The 26,570-nt window shown below is 42.0% G+C and overlaps 3 protein-coding genes across 6 annotated transcripts in view; all 3 read right to left on the minus strand.

Moving 5' to 3' along the window:
* Positions 1-15,552, minus strand: part of eps15 (epidermal growth factor receptor pathway substrate 15) — a 30,878-nt gene extending 15,326 nt beyond the window's left edge. For 2 of the 4 annotated variants that reach the window (XM_063467370.1, XM_063467368.1), the window contains exons 1-15: positions 15,520-15,552; positions 14,531-14,681; positions 11,700-11,741; positions 11,058-11,147; positions 10,929-10,976; positions 10,736-10,831; positions 10,451-10,513; positions 9,063-9,188; positions 8,784-8,843; positions 8,312-8,572; positions 7,955-8,100; positions 7,150-7,306; positions 4,769-4,851; positions 1,573-1,645; positions 29-190 (exon numbers count right to left, since the gene is read on the minus strand). In XM_063467370.1, coding sequence (XP_063323440.1) covers positions 29-190; positions 1,573-1,645; positions 4,769-4,851; positions 7,150-7,306; positions 7,955-8,100; positions 8,312-8,572; positions 8,784-8,843; positions 9,063-9,188; positions 10,451-10,513; positions 10,736-10,831; positions 10,929-10,976; positions 11,058-11,147; positions 11,700-11,741; positions 14,531-14,557 — 1,434 coding nt within the window. In that variant the 5' untranslated portion in view covers positions 14,558-14,681; positions 15,520-15,552. The remainder of the gene's footprint in view (positions 1-28; positions 191-1,572; positions 1,646-4,768; positions 4,852-7,149; positions 7,307-7,954; positions 8,101-8,311; positions 8,573-8,783; positions 8,844-9,062; positions 9,189-10,450; positions 10,514-10,735; positions 10,832-10,928; positions 10,977-11,057; positions 11,148-11,699; positions 11,742-14,530; positions 14,682-15,519) is intronic. The other 2 variants (XM_063467369.1, XM_063467371.1) reach the window with 2 other exon arrangements.
* A 934-nt stretch (positions 15,553-16,486) lies between these two features.
* calr (calreticulin) lies at positions 16,487-20,769 on the minus strand. Its single transcript, XM_063467205.1, has 9 exons — positions 20,501-20,769; positions 19,838-19,939; positions 19,383-19,586; positions 19,178-19,272; positions 18,812-19,021; positions 18,557-18,670; positions 18,225-18,368; positions 17,897-17,989; positions 16,487-17,767 (listed from the first exon to the last, which is right to left on the minus strand). The coding sequence occupies exons 1-9, from the start codon at positions 20,592-20,594 to the stop codon at positions 17,540-17,542; spliced, it is 1,284 nt and encodes a 427-aa protein (XP_063323275.1). The 5' UTR covers positions 20,595-20,769; the 3' UTR covers positions 16,487-17,539.
* Positions 20,770-21,921: 1,152 nt separating this feature from the next.
* Positions 21,922-26,286, minus strand: tor3a (torsin family 3, member A). The gene is made up of 6 exons (XM_063466720.1): positions 26,000-26,286; positions 25,710-25,832; positions 25,171-25,436; positions 24,279-24,454; positions 23,730-23,854; positions 21,922-23,210 (listed from the first exon to the last, which is right to left on the minus strand). The coding sequence occupies exons 1-6, from the start codon at positions 26,163-26,165 to the stop codon at positions 22,963-22,965; spliced, it is 1,104 nt and encodes a 367-aa protein (XP_063322790.1). The 5' UTR covers positions 26,166-26,286; the 3' UTR covers positions 21,922-22,962.
* Between the last annotated feature and the right edge of the window lie 284 nt (positions 26,287-26,570).

Genomic DNA, 26,570 nt, shown 5'->3' on the forward strand with positions numbered 1-26,570 from the left:
GAAAAAAAAAAAGGAGGAGGCAAATTACAAGTTGGGTCTCCTGGTTGGTCTGCTGTCGAATGTGAGTGAGCTGCTCCTCCAGGGAGGCTTTCTGTTGGTCCAGCTCATCTAAAGCATCTTGGACCTTCTGACGCTGAGCCTGAAGTTGCTGCAATACTTCAGTTTCCTTTGCCACCTCATCTTGAAGGTCCTGTGGACATAAAGTCAAAGGGGGGAGGGAGGGAGAGAGAGAGAGTCAATAACTATGCATTTCTTCTGTGGACAGAGAGGAAGTGAGCAACACAGAGACTTTGGAAAACAACCTTTAAAGTTACTGATTTTTGGAAAGATAATAGTAATAATAATAAGATAATAAACTTTATTAATCAGGGAAATGTAACTGTTACATCAGCTCAACAGAATAAAACAAGAGAAATGTGGTAAAATAAAAGAGATTAAAAAGATACATTCACATAAAAGTGTATGTAAGTAGATGGTTTTATGAAGAAGGTGAGAAAAAGAAAAGAACAGAGAAGAAGAAAAACTGGTGAAACCAAGTGAAGGTAAAGGATTTAAGAAATAATATGGACTAATGCTGTGTTACAGTGTTACAGAGTAACCACATTTCTAGTCTAAATACTAACTTTTAAGATAAATTCTGAAAAAGCTCAATCGGCTGTTATATGTCAGCTTGCCGGCAGGAGAAAGGGAAAGGCTGACGTCACAGTGTGGAATTATTTTAGTTTACAGGCTGCAGATCGTTTTGCAGCTCAGTGAGTCAGTGAGATCGTTAACATCCTTTCAGCAGCAGCTGTAGCTGAAAGGACAATGGCAGCTTTTAATCTCTATAACTAATATCAGAAACAACACATAGTGCTTTAACAACAACATGTTAAGGCAGAATAGATTATGGAAATAAAAGCTTGTTTTTTGCATGCATTTCTCTTTATTAAAAGTCCCATGTTAGAAAATTTGTATTTCCTTGATTCTTAGAAAATCACTTCCTGTTTTGAGGCTGGCTTTCCAGGGTTTGATTTCAAAGGCTGTACGACTGCCACAAAAGCCATTCTTAACCTCTGGGGAATGCTTGGGTATGTGCAGTATACCACGTCCAGGAATAAACTCAGACAATATAAATAGCCAGAAGCACTCGCACATAAGTACAATCGAGTGCAGCTACAAAATTCAGCTACATCAGCTCAAAACTCCCTCGATACCACCCTCGCACTCAGGCATCAGACTAAATTCCTAAAGGACTCTGCAGCCTCGCCCCTTTAAGCCAAACAGCTCCCAAAATAGAGCCCAGACGAGGCAGATCAGCCTCTTCCTCTCCGAGTATCATTAACTGCATTTCTGAACAAGCGTCTCAGACTGCAAATCAAATGTGTTATTGATCTTCTCCTCCAGAACATTCAGCACCATAAAAGTGAGCTTACCAACCTGCATTTGTTTTGCTTGTTTGTTGGTTTTTAAAGGGAAAACAGACAGAAGTGCCCACGTGCGTTTAATGCATATTAACTCTGCTCCAACAAGAGTTTTTGTAAACCAGTTTCTTAGAATACAGGTAAAAACTCACAGACAGAGAGACCTTACCTGCACTTCGCTGCTGCGCTGTCGGATGGCCTCCTCCTTCTCCTTGATCTCCTCCTCCACAGAGCTCTTCTCCCTGGGGTTGCAGCAAAGGAGACAGGCGTATTTAGCCGCCAAGGAGAGCCCCAGCCCACCAAGCCAGCTCTCTAGTGAGCATGCTTTACCCGGCCCCTGAACCACCACCAGCTCCTCTCCCTCAGCCACCATGATGTTCTCCTCAACTCCCAACTTTACAGAAGAGAAAGCAGCATCAAGTCCTGCAGCGAGAGCAGGTGTGAGCGCTGCACTGTGGGCGCCTGCGAGGATAAGTGTCGGAGAAAGCGAGCATGTACTTGCTCAGTCAAACGCGTGGGAGAAAGAGCGAGAAGCAGATGGCTGCTTCGGGGATGGAGGGAGAAAGAGAGGAGGAGGGACGAGTGATGATCTGCCAACCTCCAACATCTATCATCTGAGCCGTCCGTATGCTCATCCTCTCTACACTTTTTCAAAGCATGCAGCAAGAGGGAAAGAAGAGACGGGTGGGGTAGAAAGGAAGCGTCATAACTTGTGCACAAAAGATACTTCAACTACCTTTAAAGGAATCCTGTGCTTGTGTTGAGTGCTGTGGTAAGGTGTTATATAAACCATTAGACACAAAAAAAGGGCCTCGCTGACATTTGATTCTGTTATTGAATATAAACGATTACTCTAAGGGATTTTATGCTAGTATTTTCAGCTCAAAGGAAAACAGAACAATTACCAGAAACAGAAAATAAAGAGGAAGCACATAAGCACATTTCACGTAAAGAAAAGATCCTGATTGGTGTTTTTACTTAAACATGTTTTTCAGTAAGTAAGTATTTCTGCTCACTTGTTCTCTTACATTTATTTTTGGTTCAGTATTTTTCACACAACCTTAACAAAACTAACATTTTAATATTGTTGTGTGAAGACACAAAAGAAATTATGCCTCAGTTTAACAGTTTAACTTATTAAAAACACACATAAAATGATGCATCCACCATGATCCTTTAATGCAGGCTTAAAATAACAGCTAAACTTTCAAATGAACCATCTTTAACTATTCTATCGCTCGCCGCACAACAAACACACAACTCCCCTGAAAATCTACGAGCTGCAAATGCAAAGGGAACTTCTCCTGCGTACCATTCCCAATTTCTACTCACCCATCAGCATCATCGTCATCATCACTGCCAACCTCCTTATCCTGAACAGAAGGCTGCTGCCCCATTCTGAAGCAGCAAAGACGCTTCATCTTTCCAAGCTCTTATTAAATAAAATCTGTCCGCAGGTGATTTCTAACTCAGTTTCCATTCTTCTTACTTCAAACAGCTGTCGTCTAGTGTGTGTCTAAGTGTGTGTGAGATTCTATGTGTGTTTATTGGAAGGCAGAGGTAGGAGAAAAGGCCACTTTCTCACTTCTCCCTCTCGGTTTTCACGAAAAGGGAAGCTACGCTCTGTAAAGTATGAAAATGAAATCCATTACTATGACAACTGCTCAAACCAAGACTCCATGTGCAAAGCATGCATGCAAATGTGCAGCTGCTGCAGCTTTTACATAAAGGTACATCTGGCATTTAAGATCATGTGAAGTAAAAACGCAAAAGAAGGTAAAAACACAAAGTCTGGAATCAGGACGTGTCTCAGGATCTCTACTAAGTCAAGGTTATGAATGTGACTTTCAGAAAAATGAATCATCTTGTTTTGAACCATTCTTTTTGCTTTGATCACAAAGGCAAACCTCAGGTTATGCACTGCTGCCCTCACATGGCCCCGTGTTGTTATAATTTTAAATCTATTGTTTTCTGAAATGTTGCAAGGCCTGCAGACCCTGATGTACCAAAGCAGTCCCAAACCACGTTCCCGCCAACATGCTTCACTGTGCAAAGGTTTCGGTATTTTTTTTAATTACAATTTTTCCATTTTTGCCAAAAAGTTCAACTACTGTTGTCACGTCTACATAGAAATCTGTCCTCTAAGTGTTGTGGAGCATCTCAGTGATCTCTGGGTTTTATTTGTGTCTCACACCATTTTAACTTGGTGCATTTCTTACTGTGGAGACAAAGATTTTAACAGGTGACTGGTGCAGATGTTATGTTGGTCCCCTGGGTTTTTTTATTTTTAACCTCCGTCATGACTAAAGGTTTTGCTCTCGGTGCACTCGCCTCACCAAACTGCTTATTGTAAAGTGATTGCCTACAAGGTCTTTGGAAATTATTTTGTAGCCTTTCTAGGCTTCGTGGGTCTCTTTGAAGCTTCTTTTAAGATCCCATAAAAGTTGTTATAATGAGGTGTGTTCACATCAACCAAACTTTATAAAGATGTGCAAAGTCTTTCAGTAACCAGACTCTATGGCAGGGGTGGGGAACTCCAGGCCTCGAGGGCCAGTGTCCTGCAGGGTTTAGATCTCGCCCTGAACCAAATGATGAGTTCATTACCAGGCCTCTGGAGAACTACAACACATGTTGAGGAGGTCATTTAACCATTTGAATCAGCTGTGTTGGATCAAGGACACATCTAACACCTGCAGGACACCGGCCCCTGAGGCCTGAAGTTCCCCCTCTGCTTCATCGGACTTAAAGTGGCTTTGGGAGTTAGTAGTGCTGAGGTTCCCTCTGTACTCTGAGTGACCGCAGAGTCTTCAGCCAAGTACTATTATTGTGTCATTATTTCTGTTGTGTTTGATTATGATTACTACTTAGATGACATTCAGACAATGCAGATAATCAGTGCAGAAATCCCATTAATCCCAAACAGTTTACACCCTCTCCAGGGGCGGATCTAGAGAGATTTTCTTAGGGTGGTATGGGAATCAAATAGAGTGGCAAAACCAAAGCCATCTCTTTACACATGCAGGTGTTACATTCTGTTATATATATAGTTAAAATACATCAAATGGAGTAAGTTCTTACTGGCTTTCAGTTCAGACCCTTTCCACCTCTCGTCTTTTTAACCATCTGCTGCTGCAGTAACACAAGTGTTTATTATTTTTACTGGAACTTTGGCTGTGCTCAAAGAAGTGCAAGTGTGTCCCTCCTGCATACCTGAACCAGCAGAGGCTCACAAACACCCAGCTTGAACCCTTCATCTTTAGACCAACAATATAAACCACCAATGAAATCACTCTGTTAATAACATGTATGGTGTTTGCCTTTTTTTTTTTTTTTTTTTTTTTTTTAATGTGAGGAGAAATGATTACCTTTGTAGTTCAACAATCTCGTTACTCAGTGAGTCCAGCTCCTTGATGGCAGAGAAGTCGGCTGCTAGGTTAGCTGCGTTGTTCTGGTGAGGACATGGAGGACAGGAAAACTCAATATCACCAGTAAAGAGCAGAAACACCCACATTACTGATATGCAGATGAAAGTACTGAGACCAGCAACTCATTACAACTCTTAACACAAAAGACAGTCACAGCACAAATAAACAAATAGCAGAACTACACTAACGGCTTTACTGAGGTTACAGATCAAGTCATCTACTGTTAGAGGCTCAACAGGCAGGGCTTGGGGAACAGTGGTTTTAAAAGCAGCCTAGCTGATACCACTTGGTTCTCTAATTTAAAAGACGATGGAAGCAAACTACACTACTGAGAATTTAAAAAATCTAAAACGTCTTCAAAACCTTGATAAAAACACATAACCACAGAAACGGATACAGCGATAAGAGTGCATCTCAAAATCTAAAAACAGTAAGCTTTTTTTCTCGTCAGCTTCCCTCAAAAGCACAAGGGCAAATGGAAACTAAATATCAAATTCAAATATTTAGGATAAAACTATGTCAGATAAGAAAAGAGGGAACCTGTTGAGAGTTATGAGATGCACTAGACTCTTTCTGATGAATCGCACTCACTCAGGATTGTGTCAGTGCACGTGAAATGGATGAAATGCAAAAATGCAAGAAGACAAGGTAAAGAAACAAACTGCTGCAGAGAGAGGAAATAAGAAACACACACAGCTGCAAGTTTAACAGGAAAAATACACAACACACACACACACGCACAAACACACCAAGAGAAAAATACGTCACTGAAAGCCACAATTAAGACAACCAACATAATTTATATATAACAGTGCTGATGCAATGGAAATTTATAATAAGTAACTGCTGTAAACAGATGGTGAAAACTGCAACCAGAGTCTGTTTTAAGCTATAAAAAAGCTACTCCAACTGCTCCAATTCACTATCAATCAATCTCATTATTAAGGATCTTTCAGCGTCCATGAGATCAGTTTTTGTGCGTTTTTAATTCTTGAATTGCAAGCGATTGCTGGGTTCTTAAGATCAAACCAAATACTAACATTTGGTGATTTAATCTGATATATCGGCTGATTTAGAAACTTGTTTTATTATCACAGAAAGCTGTAGATAGCTCGTTTATGCTCAGATCAGCTAGTTGTTGTTTGTGGTGTTGCCAAACAACAACTGCATTCTTCTTCCTGAGCTCTAAGGTCATCAGATCAGAGACTGTTGGTTCAATTTAAAACTTGTGGTGATCGGGCCTTTCAGGCAGTGGCACCACGGTTGTGGAATTCTCTCCCACTGGTTTCACGCTGTACAGAGTCCACTGACTCTTTTAAAAAGCAGCTGAAGACATTTTTATATTGGCAAACTTTTAATTAATTTGTTGTATTTTACTGTTTTACATTGTTATTTGTTGTATTTCCATTCTTTTCATTTTTTATTTTCTTTGTTGTAAAACACTTTGTGATTTTTATCTGCATAAAGCGCTATATACATAAATTTTACTTACTTACAAAAGGGAAATTACAGAGTGCCCTCTGGTGGACAAACTATGCAACATCAACAGTCATAACACAGTTGAAGGGTGTTGCTCTCATCTTTAGCTTACTTAATACATTTTCATTTATTGGCTGTTTTATCTAGAAACCGATATATGAGGAAAATGGCTAGTATCAGGCCGTTATTATTATAATAACAAATAAAATAGTGACGGCCTGGAAGCATCTATGGCAGCGGTCCCCAACCCCCGGGCCTCGGACCGGTACCGGTCCGTGAGTCGTTTGGTACCGGGCCGCGAGAGTTGAGGCTCAGGTGTGAAATGTATGGTTTTCAGGGTTTTTATCGGTTTTTATCGTTATTTTGTTATTGTTTTTATCGTTAACTCGGTTTTCCTGGATCTTTTCACGTGTATTATGAATAAATCTTCTTTTTTTCGGTACCGGTACTAGTTTTATTTTGTTGTATTTATCCGCGACACCTTAAAGGCCGGTCCGTGAAAATATTGTCGGGCATAAACCGGTCCGTGGCGCAAAAAAGGTTGGGGACCGCTGCTCTATGGTATACATTTGTAAATCCTAGGTGACTTCCTTCTCGAGTTACTGCATTTACAAGATTTTCAGGAAACTTGACCTGTGGCCTTCGTTTTTAATAGTAGCCTTATAGTATCAATAAGAAAATCCTACATCATCTCGTTCTCAAGTTATTGTGTTCATTAACTGGATGTTCATGCCGACTACCCGTCTGGCCTGTGTGCTGATGAACCTTTTACTGCTGAGGGGTAAAAAGGAACCAAACATCACTAATAATCATTCACAACTTGAGTGTTGAGAGCGACTCACCTGTTTGATGTTTTGTCTGTCAGACGGAGGAATCATCTCTGGGGACAGATTTTGTGGAGGGTCTAAGCCTTTGGTCAGTTTCAGATTAATTAGATAAAGCGCCAAAGCGAACTGCTCTCGCGTCAGTTTCCCTATGTCTCCAATGTCACAGAGCTCCCTGAGGGGAAAGAAAAAAACAAAAGCACACAGGTTACATAAGACAGTAACGATTTATACTTCAGGCAGTGCCTATTTTTGATGGCCAGGCTAATCATTATGTGAGGGAAACCAATACACACAGAAGCTAATCAGCCACATGAAGATAAAAATCCATAATAAGATCATCTGCTGGTCGTGTGCATGAACACATACTGCACTGCTGCATTTTGCAACATTCAATTATAGCTGAAACTACGAATATGTTTTTACATTTCACTTATTATAAACAAGATTAATAATAAAGTGTAAAAATGAATGTTTCACAGATGTTTTATGAAGATTGTATCCATTCTAGCCATCTATGCTACTGTTAAAACGCATAAGCACCTTATTTTCCAACACTATTATTTCTCTCTAGTGTAAAATAACTATTTAATCTACTTTTTATGACACATCTTTCTGCAAATCATCCTTTGTAGCACTTCATGAAGTTTCTTCCTCTTTTTTTCCTTCATTTGTGTGAACAGAAGGGCAAAGTGCACAGGATGCCTTATGTTGCACAAATTGCAAAGCTCTCTGAGGTAAACACATAAAACAGAGTAACTGATTCTTTTAGTAGAAGCTGGACAGAGGAGTCAAAGGAGGAGATTTTAGTGACGGTACTTACCAAATCCGTGCGAGTGTAGCGGAGGGCAGCCCGGTCTTGAGGAATATATCTCTGACTTCAGGGCCAGACACCAAGCCGTCCATGTCGCCATCCGTCTTGTTGAACAGCTCGTCGAATTTCGCCTTCTCTGCTGGCGATACTACCCACTGTACAGAGAAAGAAAATAAACTTAACCACACTCCTCGCCACCGCAGGAACATTCAGAACAACTTACAGCAACGAGAGATTCACAAACCTTCGCACTTCCTCTAGTCTTTTTCTTTTGAAAAACACACTGAACTAGCCAGTTTGAAATCATTGTAACTGTTGATGTACCAGTGTAGTAGTAAAATAATACTTCTCAGGCACTGCACTCACAGGAGAGGTGGAGCCTGTACTCACAGGGGCAGCTGCTGGTGCTGGGACAGGGGCAGGAGCTGGGGTGGGTTTAGGAGGGTGGGGCATAGTCTTAGAGCCAGCGTGGGAGGAGCGACTGTCTTTGACAGAGGGGGGCGAGGGTAACAGGGGCATCACGGGAGGCACCGAAGGTTTTTTCCTCTTGGAGGGTGGCACCAGGGGAGGCGGTAGGGACATGGGAACAGGCTCCCCCTCTAGAGCTCTGTACACCAGATACATAGCCTGGGAAAGGGCAACAAAGTAATGAGAAATGATTACCCAGCATCCTGCAGTTCAGTCTTCACACTTCATCCTCATGTCTTGGATCTTTTCGATTCACAACTATAGAAATAATTTAAGATCCTATGACTCAGTACACAGTTGAACAACCTAAAGTGAAACCAGTTGTGAACAAATGCTAAAACCTTATTTGTAATATTAACTCGAGTCTTACCACAGAAAACTCATCTCTGTCCAACATGCCGTCTCTGTCTATGTCACTGAGCTCCCACACCTTCAACACACAGAGATATTATTGATGAGCATCAGTCATCACAAAACTGCAAGATGCAAAATAACAAGTGCCACACCGCCGACTCGCTACAGACTCTCACTTTCTTTTGACGCTTTAAATCTCCCATATTAAGCTCCCGTGTTACTGTATGGTGTGGTTTCTATTCATTTTTCACTAAAGCAATCACTAACATCAAAGAGTCCTGTTTGAGAATCATACCCTGCCCAGGATGTCCACCGGCAATTTGGAGTTAAGCAGGACGGGCTTGACCTTCTCTCCCGACAGCATCCCTCCTACTGGGCCAAGACTGTCAAAGATGGAGTCGAACTTCATTTTCTCCTCAGGCTGGAAGAAAAATAAAACAGCTGTACAATGAAAATCACTCTAATGGAGACATAGACTGATGTGCAGTCAGACTCTTGCTTGCTTAGGTTGGTCAGATAAGGTCAGTCTTATACACCTGTCCAAGTCAACAAACATTCAAAGCCACCACGTCTGTACGTGGGAACGTTCTGCAAACACAGCTTTGCTTTGATGAAAAACATCCAGTAATTCTTAGTCTTTAATTTCCTTTCAAACTTCAGTGGCTTTTTCTTCCCCATTTTCATTGCTTGTAAATCCAATTTTGCAAGCTGCATATTGGCTTCATTAAAGCATGTTGTGAATCTTGTATGTAAAAAGAGCTCTTTTCCTCCTCTTTTCTCAGCTGCTCCCTTTAGGGGTCGCCACAGTGGCCCGACATCTCAGCCTGTCCCTAACATCCTCCTGTGTCACACCAACCAGTCTGCACATCCTCCTCTTTGTGGTCTGCCTCATTTCCTCCTGCCTGGCAGCTCCATATTTAACATCCTTTGTCCAATATTTCCACTATCCCTCCTCTGCACATGTCTACATCGTCTCAGCCTTGCTTCTCTTAACCACTCTTAAAGCCTGAACCATGGAATAATTCCCCCCAAAATTCAGCTGTTTCTTTTTTAAACCTGAGTTTTTATTTAACCTTCTGAGATTGTTTTAAAATAAATATCAATGTGAGGTTTTTGGGGGGGTTTTTTGTGTCATTTATGTTACATCCAACATTTTGGTGCAATTTATTGGCCACAGTTTTTTGTTTTTAAACAAAACCATTTTGGGGGGTTAGGCTTAAAAAAACCCATCACACTGTTGATGAAAAGGGATTTTACAAACCCATGTATTAAATATGATAAACTTGGTGTTACAAAGTTACATTGTCTCCGAACCCTTTGACCCGATCTGTCCGTTTGATATATATCATTTCGAATTATGTCGCTGATAATGAAAATCTGAGCATCTTCAAACAATATAAACAGACTCAAGACGCTAACCAGCATCTCAGCAGCAGAGAAATGTTGGCCTTCAGCTGCACATAGAGAAAAAAGAAGATAATTTTGGTACTTCTGATTCATGTTTATTAACAAGTAGCACTGGGATTGCAGAGCTATACATACTGCTTAAATGATCACAACAAAAAAAATGATGCTTCTCTTAAGGTAACAAAAAAGGAGATAAAACTAGGAAAACAGGAGAATTAAAAAAAACAATCACAACTATATTTAGACAAAAAGATAGCACGTTGGAGCGTGCCTCACCTTGACAACCCAGGGAAGGTCAGCAGCCCCTCCTCCTGCTAACAGTGGGCTGCTGGTGTCATGCTGGAGATGAGCACAAATATTTTTCTATTTCAGTGTTTGCATTAAAAATAAATGAAAGAATATTTTTAAAAGCCAAGACCAAATACTAACAGTTAAAGTTGTTTGTAGTGAAACAAACACCTGTGAATATACCACAGATCTACTGTATTGGACTTCAAATAACCAGCAGTGACTTTAATAGCAGGCACAGTGTGGATTTATAGCGCACAGGAGCAGACTTACAAATTTTGGGGGAGGAACAGCCACATTAAGACTCTTGAGCGCCACCTCCAGGCCATTCTGAGCACAAGCCACCAGCCGCAGGGCTATGAAGAATTGCTGAGGGCAGAAGAAGTAGAGTGACGTAAGCCTGGTGATGATGAACACACATTTCTGAAGGAGTTCACTTTGGAGCTACTTGACAGTGTGCTGGTACCTGCTTGTTGAGTGCTCCCTTTCGTTCAGAGTCTGCCAAATCCCAGATCTAAGGAGACATTTACAGATAAAACATCTGTTAGCATCGATGAGAACATTAAAGCTAACAGAGAGCTGCGTCTCCACTCACCTTCCCAAGGACCAGGTCAGCCAGACCTGACCTCTTTAGGAACAGAGCTGCATCAGCTGCTGCCACTCGCCCGCTGCCAGTCGGATCAACCTACACACACACACACACACACACATTAAAGCTTATATCATCTTAGAAACTATCAGTATAACAAGCTAAAATGCCAACAAAGACAAAACTCTTAGCTTCGAAAAAAGATGGGGAACAACTGAAAACTATGAAAATCGGCCCTGGAGCCTCTGAGTCATTTAAATCAATGCTGGTAATAAACCAAAGCCATTTTCTCAGCAGTCTATTGGCTTAGTCGTCTTTCATGAGGCTCAAAGGGAGTGCTGCTGACATGTTGGGCAAAGGGAAACATTATTAATTCATAGAGGTACTTCCTTTATTGGACACAGGCACTGAAACTGATAGAGAGAAGTGAGATCACTGCTCGCTGCAAGACAGCAGTATAAATGCAGGTTTAGTTTGTGTGCTGAAATTACAAAAACCCCATTCTCTCATTTGAAGATTTTATTTTATTTGATTATCTCCATCTCCATCCAGAGCCATTTAAAGCCAAGCCCAAGTAAATGAGAGTCAAACTATGCAGAAATTATATGCACACACATTGTAACCTATGGGAAAGATACAATGGCATACCTGACGATAGTATTTGTCATAGATGGGGTTTCCACTGGAGAGCTGTTTAAGGAGAAAGGATAAAAACAGTTGAGAGATTTTTAAAACACAGTCATTTTTACCTAAATTCAAAAATGTTCCTTATAACAATCTAACACTAATCGTTCAAATGATTTTTCAAAGTTAGCTCTGAAATAACCAACAAGAGTTTGACGGCTACAGAAAGTTTGTCATCCACTGAGCCAGTTAAAGAGCTGCTTGTTTGAGCTCCAAGTATAGCCACTGGCTAAATAAAAGTTAAAAACAGCTAAAAAATGACTTCAATGACTCATTTAGTAGAACGTTCTACCATTAAAGAAACCACAGTGTGACTGCAAAACCAAAATGTTTATAATGGCTGTGTTACAGGTAGGATAACAAATAAAGACAAAAACAATATAGCATCTATGACAATGAGTAGCAATAAGGTGCAGCAGTTTTCATCATTCATAAGTCAGCTGCTTATAATTACAATAAATCCAACTTTTACTCTTAACAAATGCCTGAAAAAAAGCGATTTCTTAAACTTTCCTACTTCCTGCCATGTAAGCACATCAAATATTGTGTAATTTTGCTTAGAAAAATCCGTATTTATGGAGCATTGTTAATTAATTACCATAATCTCTCCCTACTAAAATGAGGCAGCTATTTTGTCTTTTTGAGTTGAAATAAAACATGTCTGAAAATGCTGACGTACCTGAGCTGTATATCTGATCAAAAACAAGCCACAACCTAATATATTCAATTAATACAAAGAGAAACTGTTTAAATGTCACTGAGGCTGAGAAAATATCGCTTTTCCAAACAACTGAATCCTTTTTCGATTTATCAGCTGACTGTTTCATTGAAAAGCTACTCTGCATTTCCTCGTAAAGATCTTCACAAATACTCTGGAGAATGGATGGACGACTCAGAATACACCAGAAGGTTTATGCTGAGTTGCATGCAGAGAGAGTGATAACTTTTGTGATAACTTCAGGATGCAGGCTACATTTCCTGGGGCCCCCTGGTCAGCTTTAGACATTTACAACAAGGCGTCACTCCAAAGGCAACAGTTAGTCTGGCCTTCTGTCATGTCCTCCCTAAACACCCCTCTTTCCTCTGTTAAGAAAAATGTCTACAGTTGGACTAAAGAGGAAATAAAGCATTGCTTCCTTATTTGTGTAGCTGAAACTGACAACTGGTTGTTTGGTTTCAAATTGGCAGGTGCAAGAAAGGGAGGAAAGGGATGGACAGTAATTGTTTCAAGTGTGAATCAACCAGGGAGTGGCTGGTCAATGGAGGTTAAGGCTTTCAGACACATGTGAGATTACGCTCTACTGTAAAACAGACTTAGATCTGACACAGAAAACAACTCACACACACAAAAAGCAAAGTTATCAGTCAGCTTTTTTACCCACCAGTTTACAGTGAAATAACTGTTGACACACACATATCTTTCTCTAGTCAATGCAACTTTTTTCTTTTCCCCTATGACACACAATAGTGTGCCTGGGACTGTTGGCGTCTGTAACACTGTGGTCTTTGTACTGGTGACTTTAATTGAGCACTGAAAAAACACCCCTCAATCATCCCCCAGCTAGCCCATACAAAACTGCAGCAGATAGCCAGAAACATCAGGGCGCAGGAGCTGGCGGTACAGGCTAGACTGTTCTAGAGATTATAACCACCCATGGTAATAAAGCACACTCATGTCACTATCAACACCAAACATGAGGCGAGTTTGGGGATTATCGGGCATCTGACAGGAACACTTGCAACAAGCACTGGTGCCTGGCAGGCCAATGAACTCCCACAGCTCACAGATAAACACAGGTTTTAAGCCATTTGAGAGACAAGGATCTCAAAGCTGCTCCTGGCAGGCAACTCCTGTCTGTTGCTGGAGGTAACGGCAGCTCAGGTGACAAGTCCACGACTGAAAGCTGCTAACTTAACCTGCCCGTAGCCTCCTAAACAACACAAACACATTCTGACGCTACATTATTTAGAACTTAATTTAGCTAGCAGCAACTGTGCAACCTTTTACGACAGTAGAGGTGGCTAGTGGCTTGTACAATTCACTTCCTCTTGCTAGTTACAACATAACAGCTAACGATATGAGGAGTTTTCTCTATTAACTAATTGTTAACAGCAGCAGCTAACAGGCTAACTGTTAACGCTGTCCACTTTTGAAAGGTCACAGGGGGGAAAGACACCAAGCCAATCACCGAAGCATGTTTACTTCTAATAATAGCAATAACCAGGCAGCCTATTCAGTCTAACCATGTAACAAAGCTACATACGCGGCAAGGAAATCCAACACATAGGCTACAAGCTTTACTGTATATAGCTCGGGTGCTTTATCAGAGAAAAACAATGTTAGCAGAGGCTGAAGTAGCAGAAATGTGACAGTAGAGCCACAGCAGAGCCACACATGGGCAGCCCAACACCCAAATAGCCTGCAGCAAACCGGGGCAGCACTAAATACGATTAGAAAACACCCGAAAGGAAACGAAGACGAGTAGCGCTAGCTTACACGGTTTATCTCAACTTTGATAAAGCGACTCTAAAACAGCCCAACACTGGTCACAAACTAGCTGTTAGCTAGCAGGCTAGCTAGCTAGCTACGCCCTTACGCAGTCCCCAAAGAGATTAGGAAGAAACTTTTCCCAGTCACAGCAGGGCTAAACTTCCAAAAGAGGAACCAGAATCAAAGAAAGCCCGCGATTCTTTCAGCCAGGCTTAACCGACGCAGCCGAAACATCTCCGAGCGTAACAGGCAGAGGGCAGAAAGCGTTTGCTGTCGTTATATTTGAGTTGTAAGACAGTGTTACCTGAGTAAGAGACAGACTGGAAGCCATAGTGTTTCTGTTTCCCACCGCTTTCAAGCTGCGCTGACGACAGGCAGCGGTAGAGGCCGCTGAAAACCCTGAAGCCAGACCTCAGGGACCGACCTCCCCTCGGAGCTTCACCATCCCTCCATCGCTGCGAGGAGGTGCACAAATAACAAAAGCCAATGGATGCAGAGATAAATAACAAATAAAGACTTGAAACACCCACTCTATGAATTTCTTTACTTTTAGTTGCGTCATTTTGCTATCGGCAATTCATTTTTCTATGGGTCGTTTTAAAATATATTTTAAATGTCTAATATATTAGGCATTTAAAAATATATAAATAAATAGAATATCCACTACGACCAAACACATTTTTATTTAAGTTCGAACCAGTGTTGCCAACTTAGCGACTTTGTCGCTATATTTAGCGAGTTTTCAGACCCCCTTAGCGACTTTTTTTTTTTTCTAAAAAGCGACTAGCGACAAATCTGGCGACTTTTTCTGGTGTTATTGGAGACTTATTTATGACGACTTTTTGACGTGAAACCGCGTATCGCTCTTACTCTCAACAAGCAGCGGTGCTGCCGTGGGCACCTCGCCCGTGCCAAAGCGCTCACAGGCGGAGGATAGTCCTCCCCCAGCTGCTATCAGGGCAGGAGACGTTCACACCTATGCGTCCAAACGGCAAATAAATCGCGCATGAGCGAAGCCGCTGCTCCCGCACTGACTGTAACGCAGTCAGTTCTTCTTTTACTGTTGTTGGTGTTTTGTGGATCACAAGGTTTAAAACTACTTATAAACACACACACACACACACACAAAGTAACTCCACCAGAGCGCCTATTTCGGGTCACTTTTGCCGGTCCAAGCCCGGATAAAGGTGCAGGGTTGGAATTGTGACATTAAAAAAAACAATAATTGCTAAAATAAATTTAATTTGTAGTTCTAAATAAACTCTAAATGCATTTAAGACGTTTTTTACCCACTTTATGTCTCTTCCACGATGTTATTTCTCTCTCCAACAACGTAGGTTACAATTACATTAGCATGACCAATTATGCAAATTAGGCGATGACGTCATTTAGCGACTTCTAGCGACTTTTAGGACAGCCAATAGCGATTTTCCTTACTGAGGAGTTGGCAACACGGGTTCGAACACTAGTGAAACACAGCAAATTTTGCAAGTCTGACTTTACGTTTTATGATCAATTTTGTTTCAAAGTAGAATAAAATTGAAAAAAAAAAAGAAAAAAAAAGAAAAATGAAAAAATGAACGTTAACATCTGTTATTTTGTCTGTCAATCTATTGAGTTTAATGATAGGAAGCAGAACTGCCCAAGCTGAAAAAGTCGGTCAAAGTATAGGAAAATGACAATGAGGACAGAGGACTACGACATTACAATAGAAAGAATATTTCATTATTCGACTGAAATTCCTGCAAAAATTTCAAAAAGCCTCGTAAGACAAGTGTTGTTCACCTAGTCTTAGTTTTTAGTCTAGTTTTATTTCACTTTGATAACCTTTGTGAGTAGAAAATAAAATACAGACGAAAGGAGAAGATTCAAATGTAAATGAAGCTGAAGTATACCCAGGTACTGCAAACTGTAGTTTACCTTAAACCTTGAGTTTAAACTGTAGTGTAACCTTTGATGAGCCCAGTGAGCAGTAAAATTCAAATGATTGCCAAATTTGAACAGATATCTAAATCAAATGAGGGAACCAAACTAACATTCATCCATCCGTGTTCTTCTGCTGTGGCCTGTCCCGGTTGTCATGGGTCAAGATTAAGGGGTCTACCCTAACCAGGCCATCACCTACATAATAACAAATTAATTCAGAGTCTTTGGACTCTGGGAGGAAGCTGGAGAAAACCCACCCGGGGGAAAAGGGAGAACAGATAAATAAAACATGATGACACACACGCACAAAAAACCACAAAATTTCACAAGGATCTTTTCATTGTTTTCTTCTGGCTGTTTTATTGGACAGATCACCTGCCTTTGTTTTTATTTTACACAGCAACACAAAAATCGCCCCACTTCATTTACTACCATTAGTACAAAATGTCTTTTACAAAAGGACCCTCTGTCAGACTGTTGGGACAGTGTGTTGGGGTACAGCAGTGCAGAAAACTTGGAATCAAAAATCAGGAAACGAGACGTATACACAAACGGCGAGGAAACCTAAAGTGTGTGCGTACCAAACGACCAAATGTTCTGCTACTGGAGTGGTCTTAATGTACATCCTAAGTTTGAGTAGAGCTTATTTAGACACACGAGACTATAGTATGTGCACTGAAGTGGAAAAAGTGTTACCTATACAGTACAAAACTATGCAAGGGACTTCAACTTAAAGCACCTCATATTAGCATCCCACTGCAGACTGATTTTTTTTATTTTTTCACTTTTGATCAGGTTGTCAAATATAGTGTTAGTCCTACTGCACTCTGGTTGCCGTGCCAACAACCCTCGTTTGAATCAGATAGTGGAAACAGAAGAAGGCAAAATAACCTGGATGACAACATCAAACCCTATCTAATCCTTCCAGCCCGACAGGAATGAATGAAAGAAAAATGTACAAAAATAAAAAATTAAAGGCAAACAAAACACGTGAGGTAAACCAAACGTTTTCCTGGTACCACCACCTCCATACCAAATAAAACTTCTCATCTCATCACAATATTACACTTCATAACAACCCAGATTTTGTAAAATGTAAATGACAATTCACACGTTTGTGTTAAAATTTCTGGTTTTGACATTCATTTGACATTAATTATGCTTATCACTAGTCCTCATAATCATCATTATAATAGTAGTAGTAGCACATGGAAACAAGAAACAGAACATTTAATTGCCCTTTTCTGACCGATCACCTTGCTTTGTAAACAAAGAAATGGAAAAAGCCCTTCCCACCCAGCCCCCACCCCGGGGTGTCAGTCGTCAGGGTCTCAGTCTCCAGCCTTATTCCAACGGCCCACTGACACAGTCTGAGCAGTTCTTGAGTTTATAACTCATCCTTGAGGTTAGAGTCTGTGCCTTCCTCCTCCTCTTCTTCCTCCTCCTCTTCCTCGTGCTCTTCCCCTTCCTCCTCCTCTTCGTCCTCCTCGTCCTCCTCCTTCTCCTCTTCCTCCTCGTCCTCCTCCTTTGCCTCTTCTCTCCTCTTCTTGTTCTCCTCCTCGCGCTTCTTTCTCTCATCTTCCTCTTGGCTTTCCTTCATCTTCTTCTCAGCATCCTGGAGAAAATGCGAACAATGCAAATAAATATATCAATCTTTATGAAAAGCTCATTCCTTTTTATTAGTGTTGACACTGACGTGAAATTAGGATTAGGATTACAGGATACGGGGCTAAAACAAGCATACCTTAGTTTTGCCCCATGTGTCGTTGCCAACTTCCTCTGCCAGGTTTGGATCGTTTGTGATTAGAAAGTTGTCAAAGATAGTCCCAGACTTGACCTGCAGCCAGACACAAGGGCAACGCATATTTTGTTATCAAATCTTTAAAGAAAACAAGCACAATCCACAAACTCAAAGAGTTTCAAGCATTTCTCCCCGGGAAAACATGCATAGTTTTTCCAGCAGCTCACACTATACAGAGCAAGTAACCGAATTGCTGGATCAGTGTAAATAGTTTTAAAATATTTCAATAAATTTCATTATGCATTAAGATGTAAATACACATCCAGCTTACCTGCCACAAGTCGAGCCCAATCACCCCGACGCTGTCGTATTTATAGATCTCAGAATCGGCCGTGTACTCGGGGTTGTCAATCTCAGGGTGGATCCACTTGCCCTTGTAGGCAGGGTTGTCGATCTCTCTGGGCTTCCACTCACCCTGAGGACAGCAAACACACACAGAGAAACTGGGGTTAAAACACAAAGCGGCTGACAGTGTAAACAGAGTAAATATTTTTGGATAATATTCCAATCCTATTCTAGGAAGCTCGCTGATGTGCAAAGCTCAGAAAAATAGCACAGAATAAATACTGACTGCATGAAGAGTTATAATCACTGGATATGCACCTTGTATTCAGGGTTCGTGACCATCGGTGGCTCCCACTCTCCATCCATCTCATCATCCCAGTCATCGGGCTTCTTGGCATCAGGATCTGGGATGTTCTCTGGTTTGTCCCAGTCCTGCAATGAAAACAAAAACAACAAAACATTTGAAACATGATCAACCTATCGAAACTTTTTCAAAATTAAAACAGTGTTGCACACGTGAGACAAGTACTATCATTAAAGTGATGCCCTGAAAGAATGCCAGGTCATACTGACCTCAGGTTTCTTATCGTCAGGGTCGGGAATCTTCTCCCTGTCATCCCAGTCCTCTGGCTTTTTGGCCTCGGGGTCCTTAATTTTTTTGGGAGGGAGGAAGTCCCAGTCATCCTCCAGATTGCCAGATTCCACCTTCTTATTGTCTATCTTAACCTCATAAGTGTTGTCAGGGTTGACGATCAGTGTGTACAAGTGGGTGTACTCATCATCCTGCAGGGCAGAAAAAAAGGTATATTGTTTGAAAAAGCGTGCCGTCAATACATGCAACTAACAGCATATTACCATGTAGTTTATTTTTAATTGTTTAAGCTCATGTGTCCTTATATTGTGGTGCTTTTTATTAGAACTAGCTTTCCCATGCGTCACCTTGCACCGGATGTCCTTGTTGATCAGGTGGTTCTTGCCTTTGTAGTTGAAGATCACGTGAACTTTCTTTGTGCCAGGGCCGCAAATATCAGGACCTGAACGAGCCCACAAATACAAAGTGACAGTGAGTGTCTGTGTTTAACAAACACTCTGTTTATCCAACAAAAGCAATACCATTTAAGACACCATCCTTTGGTCCACTTACCAAACATGATGTTGTAGACAGAGTCTCCATGCATGTCCTCCTGGTTGAGCTCGGAGGGAAACAGTTTAATGTAGCCTCCGCCACAGTCGATGCTCTGCTCGTGTTTCACGGAGAACTGTATGACTAAAGGCTGGCCCTTGTTGCTGAAGTCATCAAAACGGGCTGACAGTGCATAAAAACGGGCATCCTGGCTCGTCTGCAGACCTGCAGAAACAATGGTGTTACTGCAGGGAAGATCAAGCTAAACCAGCGAGTACTCCTGTTCTGTCTTAATGAAACAGTACGGGTTAATTTGATGCTTTTGCTCTGTTCTCAAGTTGAAGAGCAGAGAGGAAGACAGCCGTGTTGATACTGGCAGAGCTCCACGAGGAAGCAAACACGCGCCTCTGACAGCAGGTGTCTGACAGGGTAGTACAGTGTAATTATGCAACACATATCACCGCCTTCCTGCTTACCTTTGTCTTTCTCTTCATCACCGTAGAATTTCCCAGCAGTCAGGACAAACTTCCCATAATCGGACTTGTGCTTGGATTCCACCCAGCGACTCATCCAGGCATCTGCACAAACAGGTTCAGAGTCAGCTGCCCAGCAATCACCAAGACAAGACTCACAAAACTCTCTGTTAATCCAGCCTTCGATATAGTGTGTGTGTGTGTGTGTGTGTGTGTGTGTGTGTGTGTGTGTGTGTGGGTGGGGGGCATACTGCGGGATTTTGTGACTGCCTTCACAGATGAAAGAACAGGACAGCTGGGAGAAGGAGGGTAGCAGTGAATGACCAGGGGAGAGATGTGCAGCAGTGGGGGGAGGGGGGAGGCAGACGGGGTGTGATAATAGCTTTGAGGGCTGGGAAACATAAAGCACGGAATATGAATAAATCAATGAATCAATGAATGGATGAGTGATCGGTTGGTCTTCTAGACTAATCAGCTGACGATACATTGCACAAATTGCGGTAAAATCATGAGAAATAATCGTAACAATCCACGCCAATATGCGGACATGAAAAATAGCCATCATTCATCTCAGTCCGCACCACAGCATCTCAAAGATGTACAGCAGCAACAAAGAAAAGCAAGCACTTCAATCCTATCTGTGTAATGTTGTGTGAAAGCGCTCACCGCCGTCTTCAAATTGCTCGCGGAAATAAACTGTGGACTCGGCCAGTACAGATGCAGCCGACACGGCCATCAAAAGCAGGCACAGTGCTGTCATGGCGACGAGCTGAAGCAGCCGGTCAAAAACTAACCAATTACAAATAAAAATGCCCGTGTAGAAAGATTTTCTCTAAATAAGGCGAAGCAGCGTTGTCTGTCAGTGCGGTATCCCCATACAGTGATGTTACAGTGAGAGCCACCGAGACGCTGCCGCTTCTCTCCTCTCGCCTCGGAACAGATGTCTGAATCTCATTGGACGACGGTTGCTAACCTCAATAAGGAAGCGCTACCGCTTAAAGCCAATCAGAGGACAGAGAATCCGGACGAATACTTTCTGCAGCCAATGGGAGCAGACCACGCGTTTGCCTGATACACGCCCAAAGGAAGGATGATGCGCCGTGGGTGAATCACATGCAAGGGGAAAATGCAATATCAGTAACAACACGAGTATAACTAAAGCTAAACGACGTGAACTACACATACATACATACAGCAAATAAAAAAATAAATGAAATAATTCGAATCGGTAGGAAAAAAAATAATGCAAATACTATTTTTTTCACATTCTTAACAAATGTTTTCACGCCTGATCTCGTGCAGCATATCTATACAACCTCAGGCGTGATTTTCTTGCCTTATGTAAACTAAACTAAACACAGGAGATTCCACAGGCAATAAGAAATATGCATCACAGGCGTAACAACTCTGTAATAGGTCCAAGTGCAGATCTTTTTTGGGGGGGGGGGGATCCTTACCTCCACATTGTACCAGAACAAACACAGCATAGCATATAGCAATAATAAGACATATCAATGGCATCAGTCCAGCTTGTAACCAGCACCATGGATAACAACCGCAGTCGGGGGTTGGGTCGGCGGACAAATTTACTTAAAGCCTACAAACACACACACAAGCAAAATGGATTCAGCCTTGCTAACGTAACATAAAGACACCTGTAATATGTGCAAGCTACAAAAAGCCACAGGTCCTCACAGACTTACTCGATGGGCAAGCTTATAACAAGCACACTGATTTACAAAATTCCTCATTCAACAATTTGTTTTCTACTAGTTTACTACATATATCACACACTCACATACTGATGAGTGCTTATTTTGAACATATGACTGGTACCAATGTTTCAAACCTTTAAACAAACTTCATCTCTCAGGCCTTGCATTCAGCAAAGTCAACAAGTTCATAGGGAGCAAGAACAAGTAATTTAGTTCCCAGCATCTATCAAATGCTGAGTGTAAAATTACTGGGTCAATATTTGCACAACTGAAAATGTAATAAAAATGTATACAGCATAAAAATACAGGTTTTCTCGAGATAGAATTATGACTTAAACATATAGTGGTACTCTAGTCCACTTTACTGTAATCCTGTCAATAGAAGTACCCAGTGTAACATAGAGGAAGGCCCTCTAAGGTAGTTTTCTCGACTGGGTCCCAGGCGCTGCCCTGCCTGCCATATTCAAATTCAAACATTAATGTGGAGTCAAATCACTGAAATTGATGATGCTTGTTGTTTACCAGGTTTTTATTTCTTTAAACCGTGTCTGACAGGTTCTCTCTGTGTTCTTATTGTGATGTGACCCTCAGCTTTGAAGCAGACTGTGTTGATGATAGATGAATTATACCAACAAAAGAGTAAACCACACCACTAAGTAACATCTGTATATTAAGTAACAGTACAGTAAAACCTATAAAATGTTTTTATAAAACACAAGTATGTAAAAGGGTGAGTTTCCAGAGGTCCAATGCTTTAGAGACATAGTCCTTCACAGTAAGAGCTTCAAGTAACATTTCCATCACCACTGGTCCTTGTACGTTCATTTTAAAAGGAATAAAAAAATCGAACAAAATAAAATAAGTGCACATTTAGAGTACTACACGAAACTAATCTGGTCCAGTAAAATGTTCAAATATGGCACAAATGATATTAATAAATAATCTGTGCTGATATAAGCACAATGTTTGACATGCCACTAGTAAGACATGAATTACAAACTCATATGAACACAAACAACAGTGCAAGTCAGACTTTGGCCGAGGGGATTAGATATAAATAGTGAAAAGGAAAAAAAATGTCTCCCTCTGCGCCACACTCTGCACAGACACCATCTTCTTCACCCCTTCGTCTTGACAGGATTCAAACCAGGCAGGTGAAGAAGAGCAGCCACACTTCCTGTGACGCTGCCCGTCTCTGCAGGCTGGGTCACGCTGCTCTGCCCTCTAATCCTGGATCTGCCCTGATGTCTGGCCTTCTGTGACGGGACCTGGACAGACACATGTTGCATCTGTGGGGGGAGGGGGAAGTATGCAGTGCAGAGCAAAGAAGACACATCTCTGTGGCTCTGTATGCAGATGGGCTGGTAAAGCAATCTTACACCTCCAGGTCCGTCTCTCTGTTTCCTCCTCACTCTAGGGAAGAAAGAAGTTGATCCTTTGAGGTATGGACTTGCATCCTTGGGCTGAGAACAGTCTCTCCTCTTTGGGAACATACAGCATTGCCTTGGCCACCTCATCCAGCGTGGCTTCATCTGTTTCCAGACCTCGTGCTGCGTAGGCGTCCCGTGCACAGAGCTTAATGTGACGGTACTCCAGGGGCAGAAAGGGCACAAAGAAGTCAATCAGGTGACCAGACATCAGCTCACTCTGAGCAAAGCCACCTGGGATATAAAAAACAAAACAGCAAATAGAAACATATTTAAACTTTTAACAATGTGTTTTGGTTCTTTTTTATCATAAACTGTATATAAAAGATGGCATTCATGCAGCTTTCTTCCAGGTATGAAAAGTAAAGCCAGTGTACTGATTCAGAAACTAGCTTAGAGTCAGAAACAAGGATAAAACATGGTATGCTTTACCATGTGATTAACCATGTAAGTAATGAAGTTGTTAACCAGTGAGTGTGCAAGATCCCCCCCTCACTCATGAGTACCAGATTCAAAGATGAGGCTTCACAATAGGACTTCACCAACCAATGGGTAACACTATGCTGGTGAAAGCTGTTTTTATATTACTTTAGCAGCTTTCAGCAAATAATTTCAAGCCACTGAGCAACCAGAACACCTGAGTAACTTAATTTACCTGCCACAGAAAAAAGGTTTTGTTTCTTGCAGAAGGAAAAATGGCTCAAAGCTTAAGAAAACCCACCAGGCAACCTTTACAAAAACTTTACGGCTCACCTTGAGACTCCATAGTCTCAGCTCGCAGCCGATGCTCCAGGTCTTCCATACCGATGTCCTCTCGATTCTGGCCAGAGTGCCAGAAGTCCAGCGCTACGTCGTTGATTGTTGCACCACCAATGTTACTGCAGTGACAACAGCAAAAACACAACATTATATGTCTACAGCTGCTGAGCTTTTCAGGGAGACTCGATTATTTCTGGTTTGGCAGCAAAGCAGTTTGTCACAAAGTTTCTTTAATACAAGTTGCTCTTAGATAAATGATCACAGTTTCAAGATGGCCAGTAATTCACTCACATCTCTGAACCATAACTGTTGAGTGAAAAACGGCTTTTTCTATTTTTGACTGAACAGACTGTTAGTCAGGACAAATCTGACTTGAGGAATTGAAAACATGAAAAATCCATACAGAAGGCTAATGGAGACAGAAGGAGCTCCATCCTTCACCACTGATGAGCTGCCAGGCTATCTGGACAGGAGGTGCAACACATTCTGATCGGCAGAGAGCTTTACAGCTTCATCAAACTGTGCCTGAAACAGTCAACTAACCTGAGGAAGAGGAAGATGGCCCTGCGGTAGCTGACCCCATCTACGTTGTCATAGTGATCCATGAAGGGCTTGATTGCGTCGATGAGGCCCGGATGAAGCTTTTCAGCCTCATCGAAGATGAACAGAGTCTGAGGGCAGCGCAGCACCATGTCTCGAATTGCTTCTCTCAGCTGACCCTGGATTTCAGGCAAAAAACAAACACACCCCAAAACAACAAAACAAAAGTCAAACATTATTAACACTTTATAACATTTCACATCTGACAAAAGCTGATTATTATTTCCTTTCAAGCTTTATATATAAAGATATTAAACTGTGCATAAAATATTACATAAACTGAGATAACTTAAACCGACAACCAACATTTATCTAGAATGTTTAATCTTTTTAAACGAATATATAAACGTGCCATTGTTGGTAAAAGTTCTTTAAAAGAATTAGCCCTGTTATGTGCCACAGAGGTTCAGTGGGAGGCTGTACTACAACACGTAGACACGTTAAAGTCCACATTTGCACACTCTGCAGACTTTGAGGGCATGAGGGTAAAGGTTATCCCGTGAACTACATATACCTACTTATATTTGGATAGCTCTGTACTATGTACCATGTATTAATACTATGTAAACACAATTTTGAAATCAGCTGCAGCGATTGTGAAAAAATGTGCTCAAATGAGACTGAGCTGGCACCTCTGACCTGGTTGGACAAATGCCAGGTTCCAAAAATCCATTTCTGAGTATTTGTGTCGTTGACTTAAAGCATCTGACTGCTATCACTCTTATGATGAATTACAACATACAGAATAAATATCTATGTAAGCAAAGCAGCGTCCAGAGAACACAGGTACATGTTCCTGGCACAGGACGGCCATCGCTGTGCCAAGTCGGCTCACCTTGTACGTGTCCACCAGCCTGGCGTGCGGGAAGTGGAACGGGGCGATGAACAAACGGACACACTCGCTCTTCACCCCGTCCCGGTACAAATTATCAGCAACGATCCGGGCCACAAAGTTCTTGCCTGTGCCGGACCAGCCGTGGAAGGAGAGCGTCAGGGGTTTGTTGGACTCGGGGTTGTTGATGAAACCCTGGATGGCTTTCAGAACCACAGACTGAGCCAGATGTTGCCCGTGGAGCTTCGTCTGAAGGTCTCTTGCTAGACCTGCACATGAGACCATAGATTTTTGATTTTTTTTTAAAAGGCACCGGCAAATATGAATAAAGTGCTCTGTGTTAAAATGTCTACTTTTAAAATATGTGATATAGCCAATAAAACGTAAAGTTGTTAAAGGGCTGCATCAGGCACTGAAGCTAAAGCCCTTATCAGATGATGAGTAACAGTGTGTGCAGTGTTGGGTGAATTCACAAACAGACGATTACAAAAAGTAATGAGGGGAAACGACCAACACACGCTTGGGGCAAAGCGGGCAGCCACCTGTGATGTTGTTGGTTATCCTGCAGTCTCCGGACTCACAGCACTGACCCAGGCTACAGTACCACTGATGCAGCAGGCTCATGTAGTCCTGAGGAAACCCTGCCCAGATATCCCTGGTAGGAACTGCTCACATCACAAGAGCAGGGCGAGAGAAGTCCGTGTTTATAACAGTGTAATAACGAATCGTAAAAATAAAAATATTGCAAAATGCGCACGAGGCACGATGTAGCTTGCGAAATGAGCGCTTTCGTTATACTAAAATGGTTTTAATTTCTTTTACCATCTCTTACCTTGCTGTGTGGCATCATCCTGATTGGGCTGACACTCCCCCTCCCAGATATTGCAATAAATATAATTAAAATAGTAAGTAGAGACGTTGCTAATGCTGTCGAAATGGAAGAAGTCGGCCTGTGCCGAGACAGCCCAGACCAGCAGGAGAAAGCACCGCGCAGACATCGCGAACAAGCTGACGTGAAGCGGTCCAAACGACACTGAACACCAAGTCCCGTTTCTGCTCTCCCATTTATCTGAACGCGGTGGTCCACCGGCGGCCTGCTTTGACTGGGATACCCCTCCCCGCCCCCGACAACCTCTCCCTGCTATAGAACTGAAGCCAAAGAGGGGCGCTTGTTGTGTGGTTCGCTGCGGGCGGGCGGGCGGAGGGGCGGTTACTACCCCAGTCCCTACTGCTCACGTCAAATTTGATTGGAGCCATTTTAATGGGAGCGAAGCCTGTACTGCAACGCCATACGGCAAATGTCACGCTACCAAGGTAACAAGGCTTGCGTGTCCACAAACAACCCACGGTCAGTAACGCCAGCTAGATATTCCCGCCCTTGGGAGGTCAGCAAGTGACCAAAT

The sequence above is a fragment of the Pelmatolapia mariae genome, linkage group LG23 (genome assembly GCF_036321145.2).
Source record: "Pelmatolapia mariae isolate MD_Pm_ZW linkage group LG23, Pm_UMD_F_2, whole genome shotgun sequence".
Classification (NCBI taxonomy): Eukaryota; Metazoa; Chordata; class Actinopteri; order Cichliformes; family Cichlidae; genus Pelmatolapia; species Pelmatolapia mariae.

Bases quoted from the DNA above. Each gene is read 5' to 3' on its own strand.
- tor3a (XM_063466720.1), bottom strand. From the start codon at position 26,165: ATGTCTGCGCGGTGCTTTCTCCTGCTGGTCTGGGCTGTCTCGGCACAG. The intron at 25,833-25,999 runs GTAAGAGATGGT...TGATGTGAGCAG, and splicing joins GGATGATGCCACACAGCAAG to TTCCTACCAGGGATATCTGG. The intron at 23,211-23,729 runs GTGAGCCGTAAA...TTTATATCCCAG, and splicing joins TGAGACTATGGAGTCTCAAG to GTGGCTTTGCTCAGAGTGAG.
- calr (XM_063467205.1), bottom strand. From the start codon at position 20,594: ATGACAGCACTGTGCCTGCTTTTGATGGCCGTGTCGGCTGCATCTGTA. The intron at 19,273-19,382 runs GTAAGTGGACCA...GGGCTCGTTCAG, and splicing joins TGTCTACAACATCATGTTTG to GTCCTGATATTTGCGGCCCT. The intron at 17,768-17,896 runs GTATGCTTGTTT...CATTTTCTCCAG, and splicing joins ACACATGGGGCAAAACTAAG to GATGCTGAGAAGAAGATGAA.